Raw genomic sequence first — 27399 nt, 5'->3', positions numbered from 1 at the left:
TTTCTCCTTGTTGCCATGGAGACTGGTATGAAATAATTATCATGGCCAAAACTTCCAACTGAGCTCAAAGTGGATACATCCTGCAGTCAAAGACTTAATTTGCAATAAAATCCATACCTGACTAACTTGAAACTATCACTGAATATTCTATTGTTTTCTGGTAATATTCAATATGGTCAGTATTTCAACAAAAAGAAAAGGACAATAGCTAGTGGTAGAAAGAGAACCAGGTTAGGAAGCAAAAAATCTGAGTTCATTTAGCTGTGTCCTGACATTTTTAAAGCTTTTTAAAGCTTTTCTAGCACCAGGTACTTACTAGTTTTTCAATTAGTGCAAGGGTCTTTCCAATACTTTTCCAGTAATATCAGTTTTCTTTGGAAGATATATAGTGCTTTCAATCTACTAAGGAACCACTGTATTCAATAAGTGCCTATGACCACTTTCAAGCGCTATTTTCAGTGGCGTTGACGAGGATCTGTTTTGAAGAGCTTCACAGGACCCACGGGATATGCAACTTGCCAAGAACTCTGTGTGCAACCTCAAAATGTCTCGGTGGCACCAGAGAATTGCTCTTCCCCAGTGCATCTGCCCACTCATCTCCCCACTCATCTCCCCAAAGAAAACTTGATCAGGCTTTACCATATATATGCTAGACAGATACAACCTAACTCATTGAATAGTGTACCTTACCTTCATGTTTTTTTACATTTTTGGTAAAAACATTGTGATTTTTCTTTTACATTTTTGACCATAACTCACAGTAAGAACTACATTTTACAATCCAACATTATCCGCTCCTCCATGTATACTTATAAAACAGAAACAAATTTCATTAAACAATATTTTCCTTTGAAACACTGAATATATCGTGCTATTTTGTTTCTTCTATTTTCTCCTAATACTAGTACAACTCATAAAATTCTCAATTTTAAGAACCCTTGAGGATCACCACCCATAGTATGATAATCACTGGAAAATTTGAATATATAATATTCTATGTGAGTGAACTTGAGTACCAGGATAACATTCAGGGCAGTTCACATGAAGAGTAAACACTAAATCCACATCAAGCTCAAATTCTTCTTCCTTCTCTATTTGTATGAAACAAAACCAAGACTACTTCCCCATGGTTTCTTTTTTTGAACTTGTCCTTTACATAAACCAGTATCATTCTCAGATGATAAATGTTTAATGATATTTGTTCTTCAAAGATGTCTAAACTGCTGAAATCCCCAAATGAATACTTAATTCTGTAGCTCTGGGGTCCTCAAGAGCTCATCCTGGGATGATACCCACTGTCTTTCTCTTTTTGCTTATTTAATATTTTTTTGCTCCTGTCAACACATTCATTCCCAGATACCCTTGAGACCGCTTTAAAAAAAAAGGGGGGGGGAGATTTGTTATCCTTCCCGAAATTTCTCACACAAAAAAATTAAAATAACGTCCTTCTTTTTGGCAGATCTATCTCCAAGAAAATAATACTTTTTGCTAAATTTCTCAATTTTTGGTGCATTTTTATAATGGAACTCAAGTCACTTTCTAGTATCACCTCCCCCCGCCCCCATGAAACATGCTTTAACCCCAAAGGACATGAAACCAAAAGATTCAGTTCTATTCATATACTAGACATGAGGGTTAAGTGGGGGGGGGGGGGCTGATACTTCAGAAATCAACAATTAGTAAATTTACTAACTAGAAAACTCCTATTGGCATATTTCTTGAGTAATGTCCTCAATTTCATTATTTTCATTAACAACCTACAGTATTTCTTTGACCCAGTAGCCACTAACTTTTTCCATTTACTTATTTATAATTAAATTCTGGTGTTGTAATTATCTAAGCTTACAAACATCCTCTGTAATGAACCACAAACAGATCTTAACTAAAACATACACACTGGTATGTGCTGCATTGCTGATCATGGCCCATATTCAACACGTAATGACTCCACACCACTCACAGACCCAGCATAATTCAAGAGACAGAAACCACAGTAAATCAAAATACAGGATAGCTACAGGTACCCATGAAGCTTACATCTAGTATATGTACTGTTAGTAGGTTAACTTTCAAAGGCATTCACAGTTCCCATTTCCCAGTTCCCTTCTCATTTCTTGTTAACTGATTTATTTAGTAAAAGAAATCAGTTTGTCATCCCTGTCACAGGGTAATTCATGTCTGTTTCACTGCTTTTGCCCACGCTGTCCCGTACTGCTAGTAGACTCTTCCATACTCATCCAATCTGTGGACATCACCCTCCAAGATATGACAATTGCAATTCCTCTAGTGACCTTTCTCCCACTTAAAACCATCCACTTGAGTTCTTTTCACATATCTGTGTTCTGTTTAGTTTGTAAGCTTTCTGAGAACAGCAATCACTGCTTCCTGACACTTACAAGGTCCCCTACAGCTGCTTCAGAAGTTGTATTTTTCCGGATAGATAATAGGTAAATCCTACTGACATTTAGCTTTCCTTGTGTTTGTACTTTGTTATCCCTTTCAATTATGGCTTTAATAAAAAAAGAAAAGAAACTTTTAAACCCGGCCAGTAGTAGTGAAAATGAGAAAGTGATTAATAAATCAAAATAAACATACACCTAGAGCCATAAGGAAATGCACTGCTTATTTTTGTTACCATCTTCAGGTAAACATGTTCCCAAACAGCAAGCTATAGAACAGAAAATGCAATGGTGAGATGGATTACCCTCAAAGGTGTATTATTACTTCCACCATGTTTTCAGTCTTATCCCAGCCCCACACATTTAAGAAAAGAAAGAAGGAAAATTAGTTCTCCTATTCTCCAACTGGAGACAAGAGTTAACAAGATTGCACAAGGGTATAATTAACTTGGGATCCAAAGTAAAAAGCTAAGTAAGAATGCCTTAGGTCTGCCTGCTATAGTTCAGCCTGACCGGGAAAAAAAAATCTGAGAAGTGTAGTAAGGAATCTCTTCTCATCTTTGACTGATGTTAACTACCTCTTCAACGGGCCCAAGAACCATCTCCAGATGTCAGAGAGGTGGCTGTCCCATCTACTCATGAAAATTCCTTTTGCCCTGGAATTTTGGAATTCCTTTTCCCACCGGTAGTGGAAGAAAGATAAAGGACCCCATCAACTTTGGAAGTAGAGGTTAATGGAAATGTCTATTCAGATGGCAGTAAATTATGTCAAATATCACACAAACACAACAATGCATGTAATAATCTGTAATTTTTATATACAAGTGGACATAGAATTCAGTTCACTGTTCTTCATTTGAAGTGTTTTTTATAAAACTTAGCAGATTTAAGAATATGAAATGCCATTAACGAAAACCTTTCACATTGTAGCATTTAAGAATTGACTTCACAGGTAAATACATTTTAATCCTCCTTAAGCAAATCATTTCACTTGCTAGATCATTTAAAAGCTCTGCTAAAAAGATTCTACCTATTACCATAAAAACAGGATTTCAGAAATCCTTGTATCACTCTGCCCACTATGGTTACTCATGATTTAAATAACAGAAAACACAGGATACTGACACCATATTACAAAACCGTATCTGTTCAGAGTGGCCAGATGGAGCTCACTAGCCAAAATTCTTGCCTTAAATTATCCTTTCTTTTTCATTAAAAAAAGAATAGATAGTTGGGGCACCTGGGTGGCTCAGATGGTTAAGCATCTGCCTTCGGCTTGGGTCATGATCCCAAGATCCTGGGATCGAGCCCCACATCGGGCTCTTGGCTCAGCGGGGAGCCTGCTTCTCCCTCTCCCTCTGCCTCTCCCCCTGCCTCTCCCCCTGCTCGTGCTCTGTCTCTCTCTATCTCTGTGTCTCAAATGAATAAATAAAATCTTAAAAAAAAAAGGATAAGACAATTGTGATATAACAATTTTGTTAGAAAAGATGACTAATAAATAAAATTCAAGCCATGTTAAAAATACAAACCCAAGGGTTACCAAAATAAACAGAATGCAACAAATTTGCTCGCATTTAAGCTTGGCATGGAAAGACAATGAATAAAGCAGACCACTTAGAGTGATACTTCCAAAGGAACGTATTTTTGCAAATTCCCTACAGAAATCCCTAAAGTATAGCCAATAAATAGCTGATGTTTTATTATACCAAATTCCTCTCAACTAAATGCTTTATAATTTTTAAGTATTTTTTAGCAGAAATTAAAGAGAAATCATATTATCATTTTTTGGACCTTTCACTTTAGAATGCTCTTAGCTTGATCTGATAAATGAGTGGATTTCATTATCATAATAAATAAGTGTGGCAAAGATGGTGATCCCCAAGTTAAAGTAGAGGAAAGCGCCTCAAGGAGAGCTAAGGCCTCACTCAATGGTCAGGATCCATGCCCAGGTTGGTTTAACTGATGCCCAGTCTTACCAGATAGTAACTCTCATTTCATGATCTCTGAGTCTCGAGCTTTCTCCTTTTAACCCTCACCTATCTGCCTCAATATCTGTTACCTAGAAGACAGTAAAATCCTATTTTCACAGGACATTCATTTTCATCCAGTAGTTTACAAAATATTACAAAAGAAATCAAACTCACCATAGGTTCTGTGCTGAAACCCTCACCAGTAATATATTCTCAACATCCTTAAAACTTAAATCTGTTGTCCAGGAGAACCCTTATGGTTATATTTTAACAAAATACCAGGTATAATTAATTTGTCCAGGAAAACAGTGTGCTTATCATAAGCAAACAAAACAGCTCAAACCTGGATATGTATATTTTATGATAGCCTAGATATGCCATTTTTAAAAGAATGAAAAGAGAAAGTGCTCAAAGATAGCTGGATAAAAGAGAAAGCAAATTAAATAGCCAGAAACTGGAAAGTGGAAAAGCAAGTAGGGAAAAGATATGAAGGCTATAAATTAAGAAAATCACTATCAAATTATTTAGAGATAACTGTTATAATGGATTGGAAGGAAGTGCAGTTAAGAGTAGACTAGAATGAATGTTATTTATCTGAGCTTGTACCTCACCAACTCTCAGTAATTGGCTAGAACTTAAGAGCTTATGGCCTCCCACCCCATTCTCCCCACCTCGACACCCCATGCTGGAAATAGTGAGCACATCTGGAATCATAGCCGTCAAAGCTCTGCAGGGGGGCAACTAGTAGCCCACTCTCCAACACCTCCCTCTAGGTTCTCATTAATTTCCTTTACGCCATTACAGGATTAGAGGTGGGGGGTAGGAATCTCTATCGCCACCCTAGTGCATTTACACACAGCATTTCTTTTTGGTAGATTTTACTAAGTTTTTTCACAGGCATGTTTTTTCCTCATATAATGACAAAAGCATGTATACAATTCTGTATCTTGCTTTTCTGTAACTTAGACTTATAAGACTTATGTTTAATTGACTAGATGGGTAGTCAATGTTAAAATCTACTAAACTAGTTAAGGCATTTCTAATTATTTTCTATTATAAGTAAATTTTAATCATTTACATAGGTCAGGACCAGTTTCCAAATTGCATACAGTACCACAACAAACTCATAGGGGCGCTGTGGGTTATTTAAAAGTTGAAATCCCTGCCATCTCGAGCAAGGGGAAATGGGTTCAATCAGTGACTCAACTAATCAGGGTTTACCCCTGACCTGGGGGTAGGTTTATGTTGCTGAACAAACTCCACATTATTATAGAAGGAATGAAAGGGCACCGATGCTGGGTAGGAAATCAGTATTACCTGCTATAGAAAAAGTACCATAACTGGGATCACTGTATCAGTGAGTATAAACCCTTTAAGGTCCTTGACACTTATTACCAATTTACAATTCTATCAGCAGCATAATGAAGGTAAGAGTTTTGGTACACCCTAATTAGCAAAAGACATTTAAAAAAATCTTTTTAGCTAAGTTAATAGATAAACATAGATACCTCACTCTATTCATTTGCATTTCTCTGACTCCTGGTAAAAGTTAACAGCTGTATTTATCCTTTGGCTACTCAACTGTCCTATGTCTAGTGTTCATTTATCTAACGACATCCTAACCATCTTCTTTCCCCATTTATCTTACAGATACATAACCACTGGTTATAGATAAATATTCATCACCAACTTAAATCTATTGAGAAAAAGGTTCTCATTGGACAATATGAACACCTACATTGAAGAGGAAGGAAGAACTGAAGGAACTCTGGAAGACTAAGAAGAAAAAGTTGGAAAGTTGATGAAAAGAATGGTAAGAGAATATATGTGGCTCCACAAAAGCCCAGGGAGAAGCTTCAGGAAGCAAGGAATGGTATTGTCAAAAATGCAACAGTCCAGTAAAACGATGACCCCAGTATCCTAAGCTTTAGCATATCTCAGGGTTAAACTTTCACAAAGTCAACACAGCCATGTATTCAACAGTTACCTGTAAATAAATATGTGCCTGACAGAGTACTGAACATAAAGAAAGAGACACAGGGGCGCCTGGGTGGCTCAGCCGTTAAGCGTCTGCTCAGGTCATGATTCCAGGTCCTGGGATGGAGCCCCGCATCAGGCTCCCTGCTCGGCGGGAAGCCTGCTTCTCCCTCTCCCACTCCCCCTGCTTGTATTCCCTCTCTCGCTGTGTCTCTCTCTGTCAAATAAATAAATAAAATCTTTAAATAAAAATCTTTAAATAAAAAAAAAAGGAAGAAAGACACAAACAATAGTTTAGGGGAACCTGGGATACGAGTACATCCACATGTATAATCTGAGGGGGCTGATGCAATGGAGTTAAACAGAATAACTGGTCAGAAAGAGCGAAAAAGATATCCTAAGGGGCTTGTTTCTCCTCTCAGACTAATTTAGTAAGTAACTCCTTTAAAAAATACTGTTTGTAAAAGATGAAGTGCTTTGTAATTCCAAAGGACTAATAATTGGGAACCTGAAAAGAAACATGCAAGGACAAACAGTCCACATTAAGAAAAAGAAGAAATCTAAAATGCGTGAGCCTGAAGAAGTTTCAAAAATAGTTGTTTCTGATTTCCAGTTAAATTCCAGCAGATGCAGCAGCTGCAAAGTATGTTGAGGTTCACCAAATTCCGTGTCACAACCTATATACCACAGACTTCATTTCAGAATAACAGATGAATGCAGATTTTAGGCAGGCAGGGAAATTTCTTTAAAAGATGAAAGTCTTATTGGATCACATAGTTGATACATGATCCAATTTCCTTTTGGTGAACTGTAGCAAACTGCAGATGTTTCTTTACTCAAAATGTAACCCACTCTGGTTTTACTTACATTTCAAATGTAGATTGCTTTGAGTTACTTATACATAAATATCACCAATCTGAGCACTTTTAGTCATAAATACGCTAATAAAAAATATGAAGCAAGAAAAATATTTGAAAGATGGTATAAATTTATATATAAATGATATATATATATTATGATTGTATTTATATTTTTTAAGTGTATTCATGTAGACATGGAAGGTTAAATAAAAATAAAATCAAGTTGGGGCACCTGGGGGGCTCAGTCGTTAAGCGTCTGCCTTCGGCTCAGGTCATGATCCCAGGGTCCTAGGATCGAGCCCCACATCGGGCTCCCTGCTCAGCAGGAAGCCTGCTTCTCCCTCTTCCACTCCCCCTGCTTGTGTTCCCTCTCTCGCTGTGTCTCTCTCTGTCAAATAAATAATAATAATAATAAAAATAAATAAATAAAATAAAATAAAGTTAATCATCATGAAAAGCCCAGAGGATGTTTCCCATTTTAAATATTTTTAATACTGAGGTTACTTCATTTTACCTGTTAAAAAAAATACACTGTGAAAAAAAATACACTGTGATTAGAATAGGAACCATTTATGATTTCTACATTCCAGGTAATATGCTAGGTACGGCTTACAAGACCTGTAAAACCCTCATGAAAAAGTATTATTATTATTATCCCCACTGTAAAAATGAGGAAACCAGAGTTTAAGAGAGTGACTTACAATTAGTATGTGTGTGTCGTATGTGTGTGCATGCATGCATGGACACACAAACACACACACATACACACAAACACACACACACACATACACACACACGGTATCTAGTCTAGAGTCAATTAAGAATGAATATTCACAGGCACCCGGGTGGCTCAGTCATTAAGCATCTGCCTTCCGCTCAGGTCATGATCCCAGGGTCCTGGGATTGAGTCCCACATTGGGCTCCCTGCTCAGCCAAGAGCCTGCTTCTCCCTCTGCCTCTGCCGCTTCCCCTGCTTGTGCTCTCTCCCTCCCTCTCTCTCTCTCTGTCAAATAAATAAATAAATACATAAATAAATAAATAAAATATTTTTTAAAAAGAATGGATATTCACATCCTCATATGAGATCCCTATGTGTTGACCGCTATAATGGAGATATGCATGAGTTAACCCGCATAACAGTGAAAGGCTATCTGAGGAAATAAAAGGTACACATGATACCTATTAAGTCTCAGCACCAAGCAGTAACAACACACACACACCATACAATATCAATAGCTTGCCCTCCGTAAATGCAAACCCAGAAGAGCTGGACCTCTGCTCTGTATTTCCAAGGCCTAGAACAGTATCAAGTGCTAATAAATATGCTGAATGAGTATGTAAGTCAATGTTCCATTCTCTCTCTCTTCTTCACATCTCTCCTGGCCCATCACTCCTTGTTTTCTCCTCTCCACTTGTCTTGCCACTCTTTGCACATATGTAAAAATTGCTATTGCCCTGTATTTACATTATGAGATTTTTAAATATTTATCCATATATAATGAAAATTAAAAGAACATGGAAATATTTCCTCCTTAAATATCCACCAAGTGATTCTGTTTTCTCCAACAAATATAAAGGCCGTATCTGAATTTGTTTGGGGAAGTGATAACTTTGCTTTAAATACACATTTAGCTTTCAGACTGCTTTCTATCATAAAGAATGTAATGTAAATGCCTATAAACCTACTAAGTTTCTATGTATAAAGGTGAGTTCTGACACAGTGTTATTATATGACCCAACAACTCTGTGCCTAGGGATATATCCAGGAGAATGAAACTATGTCTACATAAGACAGGCACATGAATGTTTGTAGCATTATTCATAATAGCTATAATAATAATAATATGGAAATACCAAAATGGCCTTCAGCTAATAAATGGGTAAAAAGAATGTGTGGTATATCCATAAATTGAATATTTGGCAATAAAAAGGAATAAAATACCAATAAATACTAAAATATGGATGAACCTTGAAAACTTGCTAAGTGAAAGAAGTCATTCACAAAAGGCCACAGATTGCATCATTCTATTTATACAAAAAAAGGTTCAGAACAGACAAATCGGGGTGCCTGGGTGGCTCAGTCGTTAAGCGTCTGCCTTCGGCTCAGGTCATGATCCCAGGGCCCTGGGATCAAGCCCCACATCAGGCTCCCTGCTCCGCGGGAAGCCTGCTTCTCCCTATCCCACTCCCCCTGCTTGTGTTCCTTCTCTCACTGTGTCTCTCTCTGTCAAATAAATAAATAAAATCTTAAAAAAAAAAAAAAAAGACAAATCTATAGAAACAAAGTATATTAGTAAGAGTTGCCAGAAGCTAGGGAAGAGAGAAAATAGAGTATGGGATTTCTTTTGGGACAAATGAAACTATTCTAAAATTAGATAGTGGTTCCAAAATATATAAAGAATTCATATAACTTAATAGCAAACAAATGATCTGATTAAGGGGCGCCTGGGTGGCTCAGTCGTTAAGCGTCTGCCTTCGGCTCAGGTCATGATCCCAGGGTCCTGGGATCGAGTCCCACATCGGGCTCCCTGCTCGGCGGGAAGCCTGCTTCTCCCTCTCCCACTCCCCCTGCTTGTGTTCCTGCTCTCGCTCTCTCTCTCTCTGTCAAATAAATAAAATAAAAATCTTTAAAAAAAAAAAATGATCTGATTAAAAAATGGGTGGAGGACCTGACAGACATTTTTCCAAAGACATACAGATGGCCAACAGACACTGAAAAGGTGTTCAACATCACTCATCATCAGGGAAATGCAAATCAAAACCACAATGAGGTATCATCTCACACCTGTTAAAATGACTATCATCAAAAAGACAAGAGATAAGTGTTGGCAAGGATATGGAGAAAAGGAAACCCTTCTGCACTGTAAATTAGTTCAGCCACTATGGAAAACAGTATGGAGGTTCCTCAAAAAATTAAAAATAGAACTACCACATGATCCAGCAATCCCCTCTCTGTGTATATATTCAAAGAAAATAGAAACAGAATATTGAAGAGATACCTGTACTAGAATATCGACTGCAGTATTATTTACAATAGCCAAGATAGGAAACAAACTAAGGGTCTACCAAAAGATGAATGAATAAAAAAGATGTAGTGCATATATACAATGGAATATTATTCAGCTATGAGAAAGAAGGAAATCCTGCCATTTGTAACAACATGGATGGACTGTGAGGGCATTATGCTAAGGAGAATAAGCCAGAAAGAGAAGGACAAACATTGTATGATATCACTTATACGTAGAATCAAAAAAAAAAAAAAAAGGCAAAGTCAGACAAAGAGAAGATTAGTAGATTCCAGGGTATGGGAGTTAGGAGAAACAGAGGTTGATAAAGATACAAACTTTCAGCTATAAGATGAATTAGGCACAAGAATCTAACTTAAAACATAGTGACTATAGTCAATAATACTGTATTATATAATTGAAATTTGCTAAGAGAGTCAAATTCAAATGTTCTCACTTAAAAAAGGATAAATATGTGAGGTGATGGATAGATGTGTTAATTAACTAGCTGGCAGGAATCCATTCACAATGTATACAGATATCAAATCACCATGATACACATTTTAAGTATCTCAGAATTTTGTCAATTATACCTCAATAAGGCAGAAAAAAAATGTTTTAATATAATTAGTGATAATGGTTACACAACTCAATAAGCACATGAAAAAAACACTGTATTATGCACTTTTAAAAGGATGAACTTTATGGCAATAAACTACACCTCAATAATGAATAATTATATATAATAAATATACATCTCAATAATGAATGGTATTTTTTAAAAAGTCATTCCTACACAATTAAAATCAACACTCTGAACTGGCACCTCAAAAATAATATATGCAATACTTTGTTACAAACAAACATAAATCATTTGTACAATTTCATTTTCTTAGCACTGTCTCTTGTATTTGAGATATTAAATATTGTCACTGATCAATATCAATTTATTGAATAAACCTGTTCTAATCAATCTCATTCTGGTAAATCTACATAATATGCAAAGGATTTTTCACTAAGATATTTGTCTTTATATATAAAGTTTCAGAATTGGTTCCACCGTTAAGTGGGTAGTGACAACTTTTGAATTTATATATTTCCAAACATTAGTTTGACACAACTTCCTTAAAGCTAATACACTGATGAAAAATGTATCCTGCGTCCAGCTCCAGAATCCCAAAGATTTGGTGGCAACTCTTACGAAGATAACTTTCTAGGGAGAAAAACAGGCAAATAATCAAATAATCAAAATAAAAAGTGATGAATGTCATTTTTTTTTTACAAAATCATAAAATCTCAGATACGGAAACGTCCTTAAGAAGATAGCTAAGCTTTCCACAGAAGCAATGGCTTACTCTCCCTGCGAGCCATATTCATGATAACAAGTAATGATACATGGTCTAGAGGTCTTATATCAACATTAAATATAGTGTTCTATATATATATGTGTGTGTGTATATATATACATATATATATATGTATATAGTGCATTTGTCCAGGTAATGTAAAGATTTTGCTTGGAAAGCCGCCTGAGGGGGAGATGAACCATGAGAGACAATGGACTCTGAAAAACAAACTGAGGGTTCTAGAGGGGAGGGGGGTGGGGGATGGGTTAGCCTGGTGATGGGTATTAAAGAGGGCACGTTCTGCACGGGGCACTGGGTGTTATACACAAACAATGAACCATGGAACACTACATCAAAAACTAATGAGGTAATGTATGGTGATTAACATAACAATTAAAAAAAAAACTGAAAAAAAAAAAAAAGAAAGCCACCTCAGCTCCGTTTTTGAATAAAATGTGGTGGTGGTTATTGTTTATAACAATGGTCTAATTCACTACCTAGTCTCAAAATTAGCAAGGAATGAGATAGATGAGAAAATTAGTATTTAATACCAAGTACCACACTGTGCTCGACACTTTGTACGTTATCATATTTAATCCTGAAAATATGCTTATGAAATAAATATTACTCCCATATTACAGACAAGGAAAACCACAAAAGAAGCCAAGTAACTTACTCATAGCCACATAGCTAATAAATGTCTGAAGTAGAACTGAAAAGCATTGTTCAGATTCTAAAGCCCAGGCTCTTTCTACTACACCAGATTGACTGTTGTTAGTGTTAAATCTTCAATGAACCTACTTTACATTAAAATGTTCCAATATTAAAGATTAAGCATTATTAGCACTGCACTTGTGTGAATGGTAATGCTAAACTAAACGCAAGAAAAACCCCTCTGTTTCTTTTAGACAGATTTAATGTTCAGATTATTTGCATAAAATGGGATTAGCTTGCGTTAACGTACGTTGTGACAGAAGTGCAGAGCACAATCTCAGTAAAGAAAATAAGCCTAAAACATAATCTTAGGACTTAAAGTAGGAAGAGTATCTTGCAACTGACACCCTGGTTCTGCATCCTTGTTTCATCCTCTTTCATCCCCTCTCATCAGTGGATGTCATAAAACATCATACTCAGCCAGCTGTGAATATCCACAGAACTCTAATTTCCATCAGAGCTGTCTGAGGAACCAAGGAAATAATGGGAAGAAAAGGACATGCACCCAACAGAGTTTAAACCTGGCAAACCTAGAGGCTGTCATTCTCACTCACTCGCTGCTATTCCTTGTTCGGGATTATTAAAAATCTGTATTCTCTTTCTTTAACCCCTGAAGCTGGCTTTTTCCAGACCTGCTGCACTTAGCAAGCTGTCCCCAAAGTCTAGACTTCCTATTCATTGCTCCCTACTTCCCCCCCAACTTCAGGGCAGAGCTCCCTTTAAACTCATAGATCCCTTAAGAAACATCTTTTGTTGTTGTTTTTTAAATGTTCTGTTTTGTCCTTGTGGTACCATCCAAATATCCTCTCCTGGTGATTGTGACACCAATTCAATAATACCACTTTGCCTTAATCAACTAGCTAACAGGCTCAATTCAATTTTCTCACTCGGCCAACTGAATCTTCCTCTTCAATTCTTAATGAAATATTACTTCCTCCCCTAATTCCCTTTCCCCAAGACCCTCCAGCAATGCCCTACCAATCTCATCATTTTCTTTTCTCACCAATAACCACTAAGATGATCTCACCTCAAACATATTTACATTTACAAAACATCTGTGCAGCATAACAAACACCTAGGGAAAGTTGTTTCTCTAAACTGCTATCTGCCTTCCATACAGAACCCAATGTGAAAAAAAAAAAAAAAAAAAAACACCTCTCATATGCAATTCAGCCTGTTTTATTGTGAAATTGCCCAGCTATCTATTTCATTCTGAGAAGTGCAAGTTGTGACCATCATTTAAATAACTTTTATAGACCACTGACCTAAGCCACCAGAAATAAAGCACCAGCAGATATGCCCATAAAGTCTCAACATCTATACTGCCCATCCCTAAATGCCAATCTAATGCTTTCTTGGTTCCCAGATCATAGTAAATATTTATATAAAAGAAAAAAGCTAAACCAAAACCATGCTACATCTTACAATCATTTCCCTCCAAATAGATTTAATTGGGGAGACAAACAAGCCAATGCATTAACATTCAATTAAAGCATTTCCACTTTTAAAATCTCATTCCTACAGAATATGGTAATGTTGACAAGAACATGTTAAATGCAGTCTTGGAAAAAAACTGAAATTATTAGGATCACAATGATCCTGCCTAAAGCAAATGAAAATAATGTTACATTTTTATATTATGCATTCTTTCCATGGCCCTCACAAAAACCCTACAAGAAACTGGGGCACCTGGGTGGCTCAGCTGGTTAAGAGTGACTCTTGATTTCAGCTCAGGTCTTGATCTCAAGAGTTGTGAGGTCAAGCCCCATGTCAGGCTCCACACTAGGTGTAGTGTGGAGATTTTCTCTCCCCCTTTCCCTCTGCCCCTCCCCCCTCAAAGGAAATCCTATAAGAAATATAGAGCGAACATTATTTCCATTTTTGATGAAAAAAATACATTCTGAGACAAGTGGCCTGTACCAATGCCATCCATTAGTTAGTAGGGGCACCAGGACTAGAATAAAGTTCTAACACCTGTTGCTGTCTGCTGCCACCTGGATTTCCCAGTCTTAAAAATCAGTATGCCCAGGCCTGAGTAGTTACAATGAAGCCTGTGGGAAACAATATTAAAAAGCAAATTTGTAATCCTCATTCCATGGCTCACTCACTCTGACAAATATTCAAAAACCTCCCCCAAATACTCTTCTTAGTAAACTGGTTGATGTTCAGCAATCACTGAGCATCCACAATGTGGTCAGAGCTGAACAGAATACAGATATCTTTGGCACCTAGAAGTTTGTATTTCAAAGAATAAGTAAAATGTAATAGAGACACACAGGGTGTATACCATGTGACTGCAGAGCCATGAACTGTTGTGACACATTGCAAGCCAATGAACATCATAGGTTGGCAACACCAGAAGCCAGAGGAGGCGAGGAAAAATCCTCCCCTAGAGCCTTCAGAGGGCATGGCCCTACTGACACCTTGAATGTGGACTTCTGTCCTCCAGACTATGAGAGAATGTCTGTTTTTTTAAGTTAAGAAAAAAAATGTTATTTCATAAGCGCAGGCAGAAAAAATCTAATTTAGGATATCTGGAAGCACAAAATGACAGGATTATCCAAATTTCCTAATCTGGGTCAAGAGAAAAACTGGAGTTTAAAAACTAGAGAAGGAAAGAGGAAGAGTTAGGAAGGATTCAGACGTTCCTTTTTGAGACGACCAGGTGGATGAGGCTGTAACTAGAGAACTGAGAATACAAAGAGAACAAGGTGGAGAACAAGGAAGAACTTGGTTTTGACACACTGAGTCTGAGGTGCCTGAAGCACATCTATGTGGTAATATGCTGGTAACAATGAGATCCAGAGCTCAGGAAAATGAGGTTAGGGCTGGAGCCTGGGAAGACATGTTATCACACAAGGAAAGCAAACAGTATAAGGGCTAAGAAGGAATCTTTGTGTACCATCAACATTTAAGAGGACAGAGGAAATAAACTGAAAAAGGAAGAGGAATTCAGCAACATCACATACTAAGAAAAAAGGTGCAATGATGGAGCTGGATCCAGAGAAGTAATAATTAACAATGTTAGAAAGGGTCACCTAAGGAAAACCAGGATTGGCAAGCAGTCAACACAAGCCTTTAAAAGTCCTTCCTATTAGCTCCTATGTTGACGTCGTTTTTTCACGAGTACGAAGCTTTCCCACATCTTCCCCAAATAGTGTGCCCCTAAAAAAGCCACCCCCTATTATCTCTTATGTTGACAGTTTTTAATGGGAATCATCTCCCTCAAATTTTCCACAACCAGCTTTTACAACAGTTGGCAGGCTAACCTCTTATTCTTTTGATTCTCTAGTGTCACACAGTAACTTTTTCATAGAAGATACACAAAGCTTGACACAAGTTCCAAAACCATAATATTTAAATTCTTTTCTCAACCAATTTTAATTTGTTTCTCCCTGTTTACCTCTTTCACAACCACCACCAACCCCCCACAATGCCCCATTTTAGGGCCACATCTTCCATTCAGACATTGTGAGGAATAAAGAAATTAAATAAAAGAAGAAAAAATTCTCACCAAAGCAAAGTAAAATCAATTTACATAGCTTCCATTTGGAAAGGGATAATACACATACTGAATACTCATTTCTATTAGCAGCTTATCACTCTCTCCACACATAAACACATACCAGTTTTCTAAATTAAATCACCACTTCTACTGTGTACTAAAGAGAAAACTGAAGCTGGGTCTTTCATCTGGATAAGCTCCAATATATGTTTACACACAAGGGAATACTATTTGGCATCCCTTTCATAAACTATCAGGCAGTATGGCTTTTTAGATTTGCGTAAGGAAATATAGAAATTCCACTACCGAGAAATATGTCTGACTTCCAAATGAAAGGGGGCATAGTGTGTCTGCCCACTTTTTCCCAGAGTAAAGCCAAGGTTCAGGGAGAATATTATTAATGTAGCAAGGTTATATATGCAGCATTTTTTCCAACTTTTTTCCGTATCATCTGACATTGAGAACCAATCCAGGATGCTTCCCTAACCTTCACAAAATACAAAACATTCCCCATCATACCTGATATTCACCCAAATCAGATAAACCAACAACATACAAAATGTCATGTTTGGGTATTCTTAAAATGCCATTAGGCATCTTTTGTCATAGAATCTAAAAACTGGAACTGAAAAGTCTCTCATAATTAATATAAAATAATCTACAAAGACTTCATTAGCCTTATTTTTAGTCTTTTCCCACCAGGTTCCATGCAAGAATTACAATTAAAAGAATTACTCTCAAATTAAAAATCCTAGAAAATTAGTACTTATTTTTCTTCTTTTATGCATGCATACCTCCACAAGAAAGGAAAATGGTTGAAAAAACTGGCAGATTATAAGCTACTGTAAGTTACCTTACTATTCCACAATTCACTTTTTCTGAAGCAAATCACAGTCCTCACAGAGTGATGTACACGTGTATTTTGCCAGAACACTTTCTTCAGTGTTATAACTAGATTTTTGGTAATAAAATCAGAATACTGCAGATATGAACTATGATGTATTCTGATTAAACAAACATCCCAGTTAGATGTAATCTTATAGAGAAGGATCCACATTACCAGAATATCCAGGCCAAAATTTAAGTTCACCTAACCACAGACAAATCTATTAATATAATTATATTTGTAATGACTGTCCCGTTATCATCCTGCCCCTTTTCCTTTGCTTTCAAGGACTATTAAGATTAAAAAATATTATGTAAGTTTCTACATGTATACAAAACCCAGCCATTACAACTCAGACTAAGGCAGCTGCAAAAGATGAAGCACAGATTCCATGCACTAGTCAGCCAGGTGCTTAGCAAATGGTTTTAATTTTCAGGATGAAAGTCAGCAAGAAGCAGGTAGCAAGTCCTTGGTTGCCGAGGCCAGATCCATTGGGAATACACTATAAGGATTATTAGATGCTGGGCAGAGGTTCAGCAGGCTGGAGGAAAAAGGAAGGCTGGCAGAGCTGCCAGCTGAAACTGGTGGGTGGCAGGTGGAGCTACGGAGGGCTGGCACCTGCCTGGAAGCTGAAATGAGTGGAAATTACAATCTAGGCAGCAGGGATGGCTTGGGCCAGAAGACGTGGCAATCACAAATCTGGCAAGAAACCATTTTCATGAAAAAGATTCAAGACAAAATAAACCCCCTTTCCTTCACCCTTTCTTATCTGTCTGTAATAAGCATTTTATTGTTGCATATTTACCAAATGTGGCTTAATGGTATGAATTTTCTGAACTAATATTTCTCTTTATAAATCTAAATAAAAGATTTGCCATTCTCTAGGTACACATTACTTAAATAGAAAGGCACTCACACCAAAGTAATACTGAACGTTAGCTGTATTTTTTTTTCTTTATAGTTTGAGTCATGCTTACGTATCATCAACACAATGAACATTGTACTCTAAGTTAATAATTCAAAGGACGTTTGCTAAAGCAGCTTTCCAGTGACTTAAAACTTTAGTAGTTACCTGAGTTTCCTTCACTCTCAAAGTACCTTGATCATAAGTGTCAAAGATAGCAGCGTAAAAGGTGGTTATTGCTCACCCATTCTCCCACTAACTCGTTCCCTGGCCTCTAACAGGACAGCGCCTCAATTACTACCTGCTGAAAAAGGAAATCCAAGGGAAATAAAGACAATGTAAAAGGGTACTTATTAAGCTCACATTGAGAATCAGAAGAGAAGTAAATGGAAATACTCAGCCCGCCCAAATTACTTCCACTTTGATAAGTGCCGAGGCTGCCATCTCAATTAACACAAGTGTAACTGCTTTTACTTGCAACATCTCTGAAGCAGAACCTTAAAGCACCACATTCCTAATCTACCAGTTCCTAAAATTAATTACAGTTCATTTGAAAGATACAGTTACTTCTGCTCATTTAACTCTAATTCTAATGACTTAAGAACCAAATGAATGGTTGAAGTAATTATACATCCATACCTTTGATTAGACTGCCCAGCTACACAGGAAAACAGCCTTAGTGATTCGAATAAGCAGCAGTGAAGTAGCTCTTGCAGAGTAAACAAGACTCTGCAATGAGTTCCATTTAAACTAAATAAAACCTAGGTGCAAATTTAAATACAAAAAAAAGGCCTAAAACAACAGCAATTTTCATTAAAAGCTGAAGGATGACCAAATAAATAGCATAATAACTACAGAAAGTCTCACACTTCTTAAAATTGTCTTTTTCCTTGTATTTAACTCCTTCCCTGTGTCAGCAAAAACTCCAGTAGTAAAGTGGGCCCAGAACATACACACAAAATAGAGACTGGCTTAAAGTGAAAAAACAAGTGAAACCAGGCTAAGGTGAGTTTGAGAAACACAGCAAATGGAAGGCAGGGATCCCTCACCCTTTCAATGTAGCCTTTGCATCTCAGGTTTTCTTTTACTATAATCCCCAGATCACAAGTGTCCCACAGTACTCAGTACTTCAAAGGTCTGGGAACACTGAGGGCAGTAGACACAAGTAATTACGTGCTTCCCTCTTGCTAATGTGCTAAATTCTTAATTAACTGCAGAGTCTACATCTAAACTTAGCAACCAACCTCTACCACTCACATAGGCGCCCTTCTTATTTGTGTCATGGATCACCAGTGCCAGGAACTACTGCCTTGGGAACAGAGGTAATATGACCAAGAAATAAATAGTTGTGATAGAGAGAAGGCCATCATCTGGGCAAGCAATTTTGAAGAACTATAGTTCCAACTGGGAAAAGCAAAGAGAAATGAATCATCCAGCACACAAGATATTATCAACAGTCTTTATATGAGAGGAAATTTCCTTTCCTTTCAGTAAAATCATCATCATCCATTAGATTAACTAAATGTAGTTTTATTGGTTTCACAGTATTATTTGTATTTAATTCATAAGTTGATTTGCTTTTAAAATTATAGGACTAAGCACAAGAATTTGCTTCATGCTTATATATATTTAACTACCATAATAAATAACTGAATCTATATTAGGATCCACTAACTTTTTTTTCCTTCAAGAAGAAGCCTAGACACACAGGTTTGAGAAACATTATCCTAAATGAAGAAAAGACAGCTGGCCAATTCCACCCTAAGGCAATGAGAGGAAGCACTAGTAATAAGAAAGAAGTTTGTTTTGTTTCTTAAATTGTTTGTTTCTTAGATTCCACGAGTGAAATCATAGGATAGTTGTCTTTCTCTGACTGATTTATTTCACTTTGCTTATATTCTCTAGCTCCATCCATGTTGTTGCAAATAGCAAGATTTCATTTTTTATGGCTAAATAATATTCCATTGTGTATATATACCACATCCCCCCCCCCAAAAAAAAATAGGAGAGAGAGAGAGTGACAAAGCAAGAACCAGACTCTGAACTATAGAGAACAAACTGATGGCTACCAGAGGGAAGGTGGGTGGGGGAATGGGTGAAATAGGTGATGGGGATTAAAGAGGGCACTTACCACAACAGGCACGGAGTAATGTATAGAATTGTTGAATCACTATATTGTACACCTGAAACTAACACTGTACGTTAACTATACTGAAATTAAAATTGAAAACTTAATGGGAAGGAAGGAAGGAAGGGAGCGAGGAGGGAGAGAGAGGGAGGGAAGGAGGGAGAGAGGGCCCCAAGATGCCAAAAGGCAGGGTAGAAGAAAAAAAATGTTGATATGCTCTCCCCACCCAATAATTCAATTAAATGACTACAATTCTATTTGTCTATTCCTTTTTGCTCTTTGCTGTTTTGGGGAGGAGGGAAAGTCTATTCCTTTTTTTAAAAAAGATTTTATTTATTTATTAGAGAGAGACCACAAGCGGGCAGATGGGCAGAGGGATAGGGAGAAGCAGACTCCCCAGTGAGCAGGGAGCCAAACACATAGGGCTTGATCCCAGGACCCCATCATGACCTGAGCAGAAGGCAGACACTTACCCAACTGAGCCACCCAGGCGCCCCAGGGAAGTCTATTCTTGCAAGGACAAAGCTCTATTTAAATATTCAAAAGTATAAAGAATTAAGAAAAGAGAAAGTAAAGGAGGAATTACATGAGAAAGCCATTTTGAGGTGTTTCTTTGAATATGATCTATAAAAGAAGAAAATCAATAAGCAAAAACAGCGTATGATTTCACAACTCAAATTTTAAGACACCTGTTAAAGGAACAAAGTTCCTAGAAAAACATTTGATGAAAAAGGGAGAGGATTTTGAGTCACAGCATGAACTAAAACCTGATTCTCTAGTATCAAATATTCTCAAATATTGCTCACCAAAGGTCTATACAGCATGTAACAAAATGAACAAATAATCCTAGTGGTAAGATTTTTATAGTCTTCCCTCATTTTATAGGAAAAGTAGGACCTAGAGAGGTTAAGTTATTTGCCAATTACCACACAGCATTTACCAGCACCAGAATTTAAATTCAGGTCTATGTCAATCCACTTAATGAGCTGTCACACATTTTCTCAGATTGGATGTGCAATCATTCATTTTAAAAATGTTAAGTATCTTACTTATATTATTTAAAATTGAAATCATCTAGTCAGGGTTTTCCTTTATAAGGACTCTTCCAAATACTCTACTAAGAAACTATTAACCTTAAAAATAAAACTGCCTGTAATTTTACCAGCAAAATGGGTTTATTTGGGAGTAACAGAATTGCAATCCTGGACAAGCAAGCTAGGCAAAACCACAGCTAAGTCCAAAAAACAAGGAGCAATGTTATTTTATGGAGAAGGAAGAGGAAGTTAAGAGGGGTTGTTTTGAATAAAAGTCCACTGGAGAAAAGCAAGAGTTCAAAGTGATGATGGTTTCTCATTAGATGAGTTGCAGGGGTAGTTGATTTCTTGTAGGAAATGCAATGTACATCTTTCCCTGTTGGGGCCTATAACTGATGATTCTCTCCTATTGAGATTCTTCTATTAGGAGTCTGTAACTGACAAAACTTCCTGTAATTGATATTGAGTGGTACCTACCAGCCTCTCCTAACATGCCCAGCCTGCCATCAGTGTGGTTTCCCTTTTATTAATTCTCACAATGCCTACATCCTGAAGGAAAAATCAAAGAGCATTTGTGACTCCTATTGAAACAGCTATGCATGTATTAGCCAAGAGTACATGCCAAAATTCTCACCAGAAAAGCTATGAACTAGGATGGAAATAATATAAGATGCTTAGAAATGCAGGATGACTGTCCTTTCAGGAAGGCTATATTAAGAAACCATTAATTATTAATGACAATAACAGAAAAGTGCAAAAAATAAAACTGAACTGGGTAATGGATACACTTACTAAAACAGTAGGTACAGAGAATGGAAAGGCATAAAATTAGGGAAGATAAAGACTTCCTCTGGCAGAGAAGAACAACAAGGGACAGAACTGGGGAAAGGAGGGCTTCTTGGTGATTCTGGGATAGAACCAAAAGCAGGCTTCAAAGTCCTTTAGGCACACTCTTATCCTAGCTGAGCAACTTCAGAGGGCTAAGTGGACTTAGTCCACTTAGTGGACTTAGCCGCTTACAGCCTAGCATCCTCCCCAAGGGACAGAAGGAAAAAAGTGAGGTGAGGAAAAAAAGCAGGGCCATCACGTGACTTCAAGAGTTCCTCTACTCCAAATCTTTATTTGGCAACCGATGCTGGGAATTCTTTCAATAAGGAGTAATACGTTTTCCTCCCGTAATGAGATAAACAATAACCAAGCATTAAAATAATGCACTCTCATCACAAACCTAAGAATACTAGAAAGACAGCAGGTTGTATATTTAAGTGCGTAAGACCAAATTAATGAGACGGGTTCTGTATGTTCAAGGAACTTACACTCTCAAGATTTCTTCAGTTTACATATGGAAGAACAAACTTATCAGGATGGGAATCACCTGATTTTTGCAAGACTAGATTCAAAAATCGTAATAAAGTACATAATCTCACTAGTAAAATAATATGCATTTTCAGGGCTTTTATCACAGCTATGGAAGTGTTTTCAACTTTTGAAACACTAAAATTGATCTCCCAAGAGCGGAGTGAGGAGAAAATGTCACTTTGTAGACCAGGTGGCGGCTCCACAAGGGGCAGCTGGGCATTTAGCACTGAGATGGGGAAACTCTTGGGAGAGGCTAAAATGCGAAGAGGCCAGTCCTGAGACCCTCAACCAGAAACTGCAAACCAGAAGGAAGGAGAGTTCACATTTGTGTATGCACAGGATGAAAAGAACTGCAGATAAATTATTTTTTCACAGATCAGTAAATACTGTTATCAGTACTAACCTCAAATTCAGAAATTAAGTGAATGTAGGCATAAATCATATTTTATCCTAGTTTAAAGTAGCACAAGTAATACATAAATGTTTTAGCATTGGGGATGGTTAAAAAAGGATTTGGGAGCACACTAATTCTAAGACATGTTTGATAAGCCCCATCCTTACCATTAATACATGCTTCAAAATACAGATCAGATGCTAATGGCTCAGTGTCAAGCAAATACATCCCCATTATGTTGTTACTGACCTTCCAACTGATACACTCGATGATGGTTCTACTACATGTGCCCTGGGTATTTCTAGATGCTCCAAGGCTCTCCATGCAATGAAAATACCTCACTCACCCAGCCATTAGAGGCCAGAGAGTCCAGGGCTTCATTTCAATAGCTAAAACCTTCAGAAATCTCCAATAAGATGCAAATACGTCCTGGGAAAGGTAACAAATTAAACCTTATCAGTTAAATCACTCCCATTTTCTTTTTTTTTTTTTAAGATTTTATTTATTTATTTGTCAGAGAGCGAAAATGAGTGGGGGTGGGGGAGGAGCAGAGGGAGAAGCTGGCTCCTGGCTGAGCAAGGAGCCCCATGCGGGACTAGATCCCAGGACCCTGGGATCATGACCTGAGCCGAAGGCCGATCACTCGGTTTTCTTAAAGACAAACTCGAGTTTCTTTTACCAAGACTCTCCTAGGTCTTAGTACTTGAACGTGAAGATCCAGCAGACTCAGGAGGTAGTAAGGAAAATCTGCTCGGGAAAGGAAGTGGGAAAAATCCCTAAGGATAGTTTACTTAAATAATCATCAGAAATTCTGGTTGGCCTTTAACCACTGAACTTCAATCCCAGTGACTCGACCGACATCAGATTTACAATACAAACCAAAAATTAAGACGCACAAAAAAAACTTGTAAAGAGATTAAATCCACTGGTGCCATGCTGTCTTCAATCATCTCGATCATCCTACTAAATGGCAAAATTGCAAATGTACATTTTTTAAAAAGGCAATTCAATGATCTATTGTGCCCGGTGAAGAGTCACTGATACACATAAGAAATTACTTTGAGTATCACTAAACAAACTAGCGTCATTTTATCCTTAAGCCAAACTCTTGAAACCCACCTTAAGGACCTTTTTAAAAAGTGTTCAAACTAGGCACAATAAAATTACAAACAAACCAACAAAAAAGGGCCAACAGTCTCCCAACATTTTTCAGGAGCGTTATAAAAAAAGATGACTTCGAACAACTTTCTTAAGGATCTACTCCTCGCTGCAGTGGGTAACTTTCCCTTCCCTGTAGACATTAAAGTATATTAAGTAAAGAACACATAAGCACAAACTTTGTTTGCCACCAGCAGGGGAGCTCTTCAGCTTTTGTCCCAAACCCATTCAAACAAAAGAAGCCCCGAGTCCTTCATCCCACCCCTGAGACCCGCACCCCGCGGGAAGTCGCCACATCCCTGCGCCCTCTCCTCCCGCCCCTGCCAGCTCCACTTACTCCTCAGCGCCCCAATGAGCAGAGAGCCGTCCTTAATGAGCTCTTTGATGAACTTGTTGGTTCGCTCCAGTTCAATCTCGTGACACTGCAGGCGCTCCCTAAAATCCGGGCTGTCCAAGTAGGAATCGCTGAACTCCAGAGTAGGCAGCCCCATGGCACAGACGCTACCAGCAGCCACCCGGGGCACGTCCCGGCCGGCGGTGAGGGCGGGAACAGCCGGCGAACGTGGCCGGCGCTGAGGACGCGCGATCGCGGGGAACCGGCCAAGACGCTAGAGGACGGAGCAAAGGAAATGGGCCCCGAGCGCCGCGCTGCCAGCACAGGGCTCCCGCGGCGCGTGGACGCCTCTGGACTCAGTCTCCTCCTGCGGTGAGGAATGTGCAGACTCTAGCGGTGGGCGGAGGCGCGAGTCCGCTCAGGTCGTTGTCATCAGGGCGCATCGTCGCTGCCAACACCGAGGCGGTGGAGGCTCCGGGCCGCAGCCGGAGCAGGAAAGTTATCTCACGGCGCGCAGACACTTCCGGCACCTCCACTCGCCTACACTCTTGACAGTCGTTTGTGCTTTGAGCCACTGTGGCCGGGCCAGGGAAGCCCTCCCTCTAGGCGGACGCAGGCTCAGAGAGCTTGCGAATCGGGCCCGGGCTGGGAGACCCTCCTCCCGCCGTCGCACTCCCACCCCACGCCACCCCGCCCCTTCTCCCAGTCACCCTCCCACCGCCACCCACCCGCCCGCCCTAGGCTCCCGGGCTGCGCGAGGCTGCGGCGCACTAGCGCTCGTGGCTTCGCCTGGGGCGTCAACTCTGTCTCCTCCCCAGCACCTGGATCTGACTAGCCCTTGGCGACACTTTGGGGTCCTCTACGCCCCAAAAGGATCTCAATCTCCCAACGTACCTCCCCTACCCCTCCTCCTCGCCACCCACTCCCTAAAAATTGTCAGGGAGAGAAACCAACATTAATTTTCCTTAAAGTTTGAGAAATCATTTTGAAGCGTGATTGGAAGATGCTACTTTCTAGCGTTAGTTTAGATTTTATTTCATGTCTCCACGGAATGCATGTAAATTCCAGGTTGAAAAGTTTTCCTGCCTCTTTCCCACCGCTCAATTCCTTGATCCAAGAAAGTCAGTTTTTATACTGCAAATGAAAAGCTTTCATGGGCCTTGGGATGTTTGTTGTTTTTCCAAGTTGCTGTGAAAATGGGAAGATTTTAAGTCATCCCCATCCCCCTAACTACGCACCTGGGACTTAGGTGTTCCTACTTCCAGAAGACTACCTAGATCACAATACTGTATATTTTATTGGCACTTGTATGGAATTATCCTACAAGCATGAGGATTTTCAGAGTGTTGAAATTGGCTGGAGTTCCAAATGAATAGTTAATTCCTACCAAGAGTCAGTTACCCCTTCCCTGATAGACGATCACCTAATAAATTTCTGTTCTCTCCAAACCTTGACAGCAAAAGAAGGTGGTGCCTTACATCTAGTCCTGCCATCATCTATAGTATTTCTGAGAACTCAGTTATTTTTCTTAAGGATCTGCTTTTAATTTCTGTGTTTTCATTGCTTTGTCCATGTGAGCCATCTGTTAAAAAAACTCTTCCACAGATCATGGGAAAAATTCCATTAATGTGCTTTACATTTTTCCCAATTAAGTCTCAGAAACTGTCAAGTCTTTTAGTTTCAAAAAATTTTTAAGAAGTACACATGAACATTAAAAATAGTACATAAACCTTGAACTAAGATGATGTAAACAATATATTTGATGGCTTTGATTTAAATTCTTCTGAGCCAAGGAAATTGGACTTAAAAACCTTCCATCCATATTTGTATCATTATACCTCTAAATACTGCAGAATCTCCAATCATTAGTTATTTTAACTCCAGTGTCTAACCTATATGTCTGTCAGTTAAATGCTCCTTATTTGGGTAGGTGGGGTTGGATGGGGGACAATAATGCTATTTTTAAGTCAAGGGAATGACCCAAGCTGCAGTGGGGCTGTTTTTCACCTGAGGTGATTTTATATCTATTCATCACACAGCCTGAAAGACAAAAAAACAAGTAAGGCCAAACAAATAGTTTCCTTTCAACTTTTGCCATATTGTTTCTCCAAGCAACTAAATCTAATGCCAACTGCTGAGATATGAAATAGGATAAAATATAACAACCTTTTCCTGTTTTTCATTAAATAAAAATCCCATGATTAATTCTTTAAAAATGTATCAACAATCTTTGATAAGTAGCATTTAATATGTTGGATGTCAATTTTCATCTTTTTTAAAGTCTTATATGTCAGGACAGAATTATTCTAGACTCTAAGATATGGGTTATCATTCACCCTTTCAAGTGTGTAATTGCATGTTTTATGCCTACTGTCTACATTATTAGGATCTGAGTAGAGAAGTAATTTACATGGAGAAATAAACAAAGCAAAGCATAGTACCTGACCTCAAGCAATTTTCAGAATAAAAAACATGGAGAATGAGTACCTATAATACATGAAGTGGAATATGCTGTGTTACAGAGCCTCACACAGATGCTGGACCGATAATGTACCAACGCCGTTATCGGTGTTTCCAATCAGGCCCATAATTGCATTTACATGGAATTAGGATTTTCCTCCTACCCTGCATTCTTTAGTCTCTAAAGTTTAGTATGTTATAATAGACTTTTTTTTTCCCTATAGGTGCTCTCAGGTTTACTCATGACCTACCCTGTGATTCATACTTTAATTATACCTGCTAGTCAGGCTTTCTCTTATGCCACATTAACCAAGCAAAGAAATAGTTTTGCTTTGAGGTGAATTTACTGTCAGTTTTGAACCGTTGTTTTTTTGTATTATTTTCCCACCATTGTAACTGAACCAGATTCTTTCTAAGAGAATAGACTTTCTAAATAAAAGGGTGTCTATACCTGCAAGCTTTTCTTTCATAGAAAATTTTATTGAATTAAAATGTACCCTCTCCGAAAATTTCTACTTCATAATATGTGGGCCTGTCAGCTGCATGGTGAGTTTCATAAATATTATTGGCTGACACACTCTTTGGCATGGTTACTGGCACAGAGGTGTGTCTCTGTTTTCTTAATTCTGAAATAAATGGGATGTGTGGGGCTTTATTTTAAAGAGCAAAATAGTGAGTTGGGGATAGTAAGCTAATATATAATATTTGTAAATCTGCCTAAAACTTTTTTCTTGACCTCAATCCTGTCTGGCACTTAAGCCTGGTGCTTAATATGTACTCAATAAGTGTTAATGTTGGGTTATTATTACGGTAGTCCCCTCTTATTTGTAGTTTAACTTTCCATGGTTTCAGTTACCCATGGTCAACTGCGGTACAGAAGCAGATGATCCTGCTTCTGACATAATATCAGAAGGTCAAGGGTAATCTAATGCTATGTCACAATGCCTACATCATATACCTCACTTC

At 38.2% G+C, this 27399-nt stretch overlaps 1 protein-coding gene across 1 annotated transcript in view; it reads right to left on the bottom strand.

Moving 5' to 3' along the window:
- ARHGAP42 (Rho GTPase activating protein 42) overlaps positions 1 to 24130 on the bottom strand; it is a 277264-nt gene extending 253134 nt beyond the window's left edge. The window contains 1 exon segment of the mRNA XM_021679062.2: positions 23977 to 24130. Coding sequence (XP_021534737.1) covers positions 23977 to 24130 — 154 coding nt within the window.
- Positions 24131 to 27399: the final 3269 nt, after the last annotated feature.

Source organism: Neomonachus schauinslandi, chromosome 11 (assembly GCF_002201575.2).
Source record: "Neomonachus schauinslandi chromosome 11, ASM220157v2, whole genome shotgun sequence".
Classification (NCBI taxonomy): domain Eukaryota; kingdom Metazoa; phylum Chordata; class Mammalia; order Carnivora; family Phocidae; genus Neomonachus; species Neomonachus schauinslandi.
This window is presented reverse-complemented; position numbering and strand designations above follow the sequence as displayed.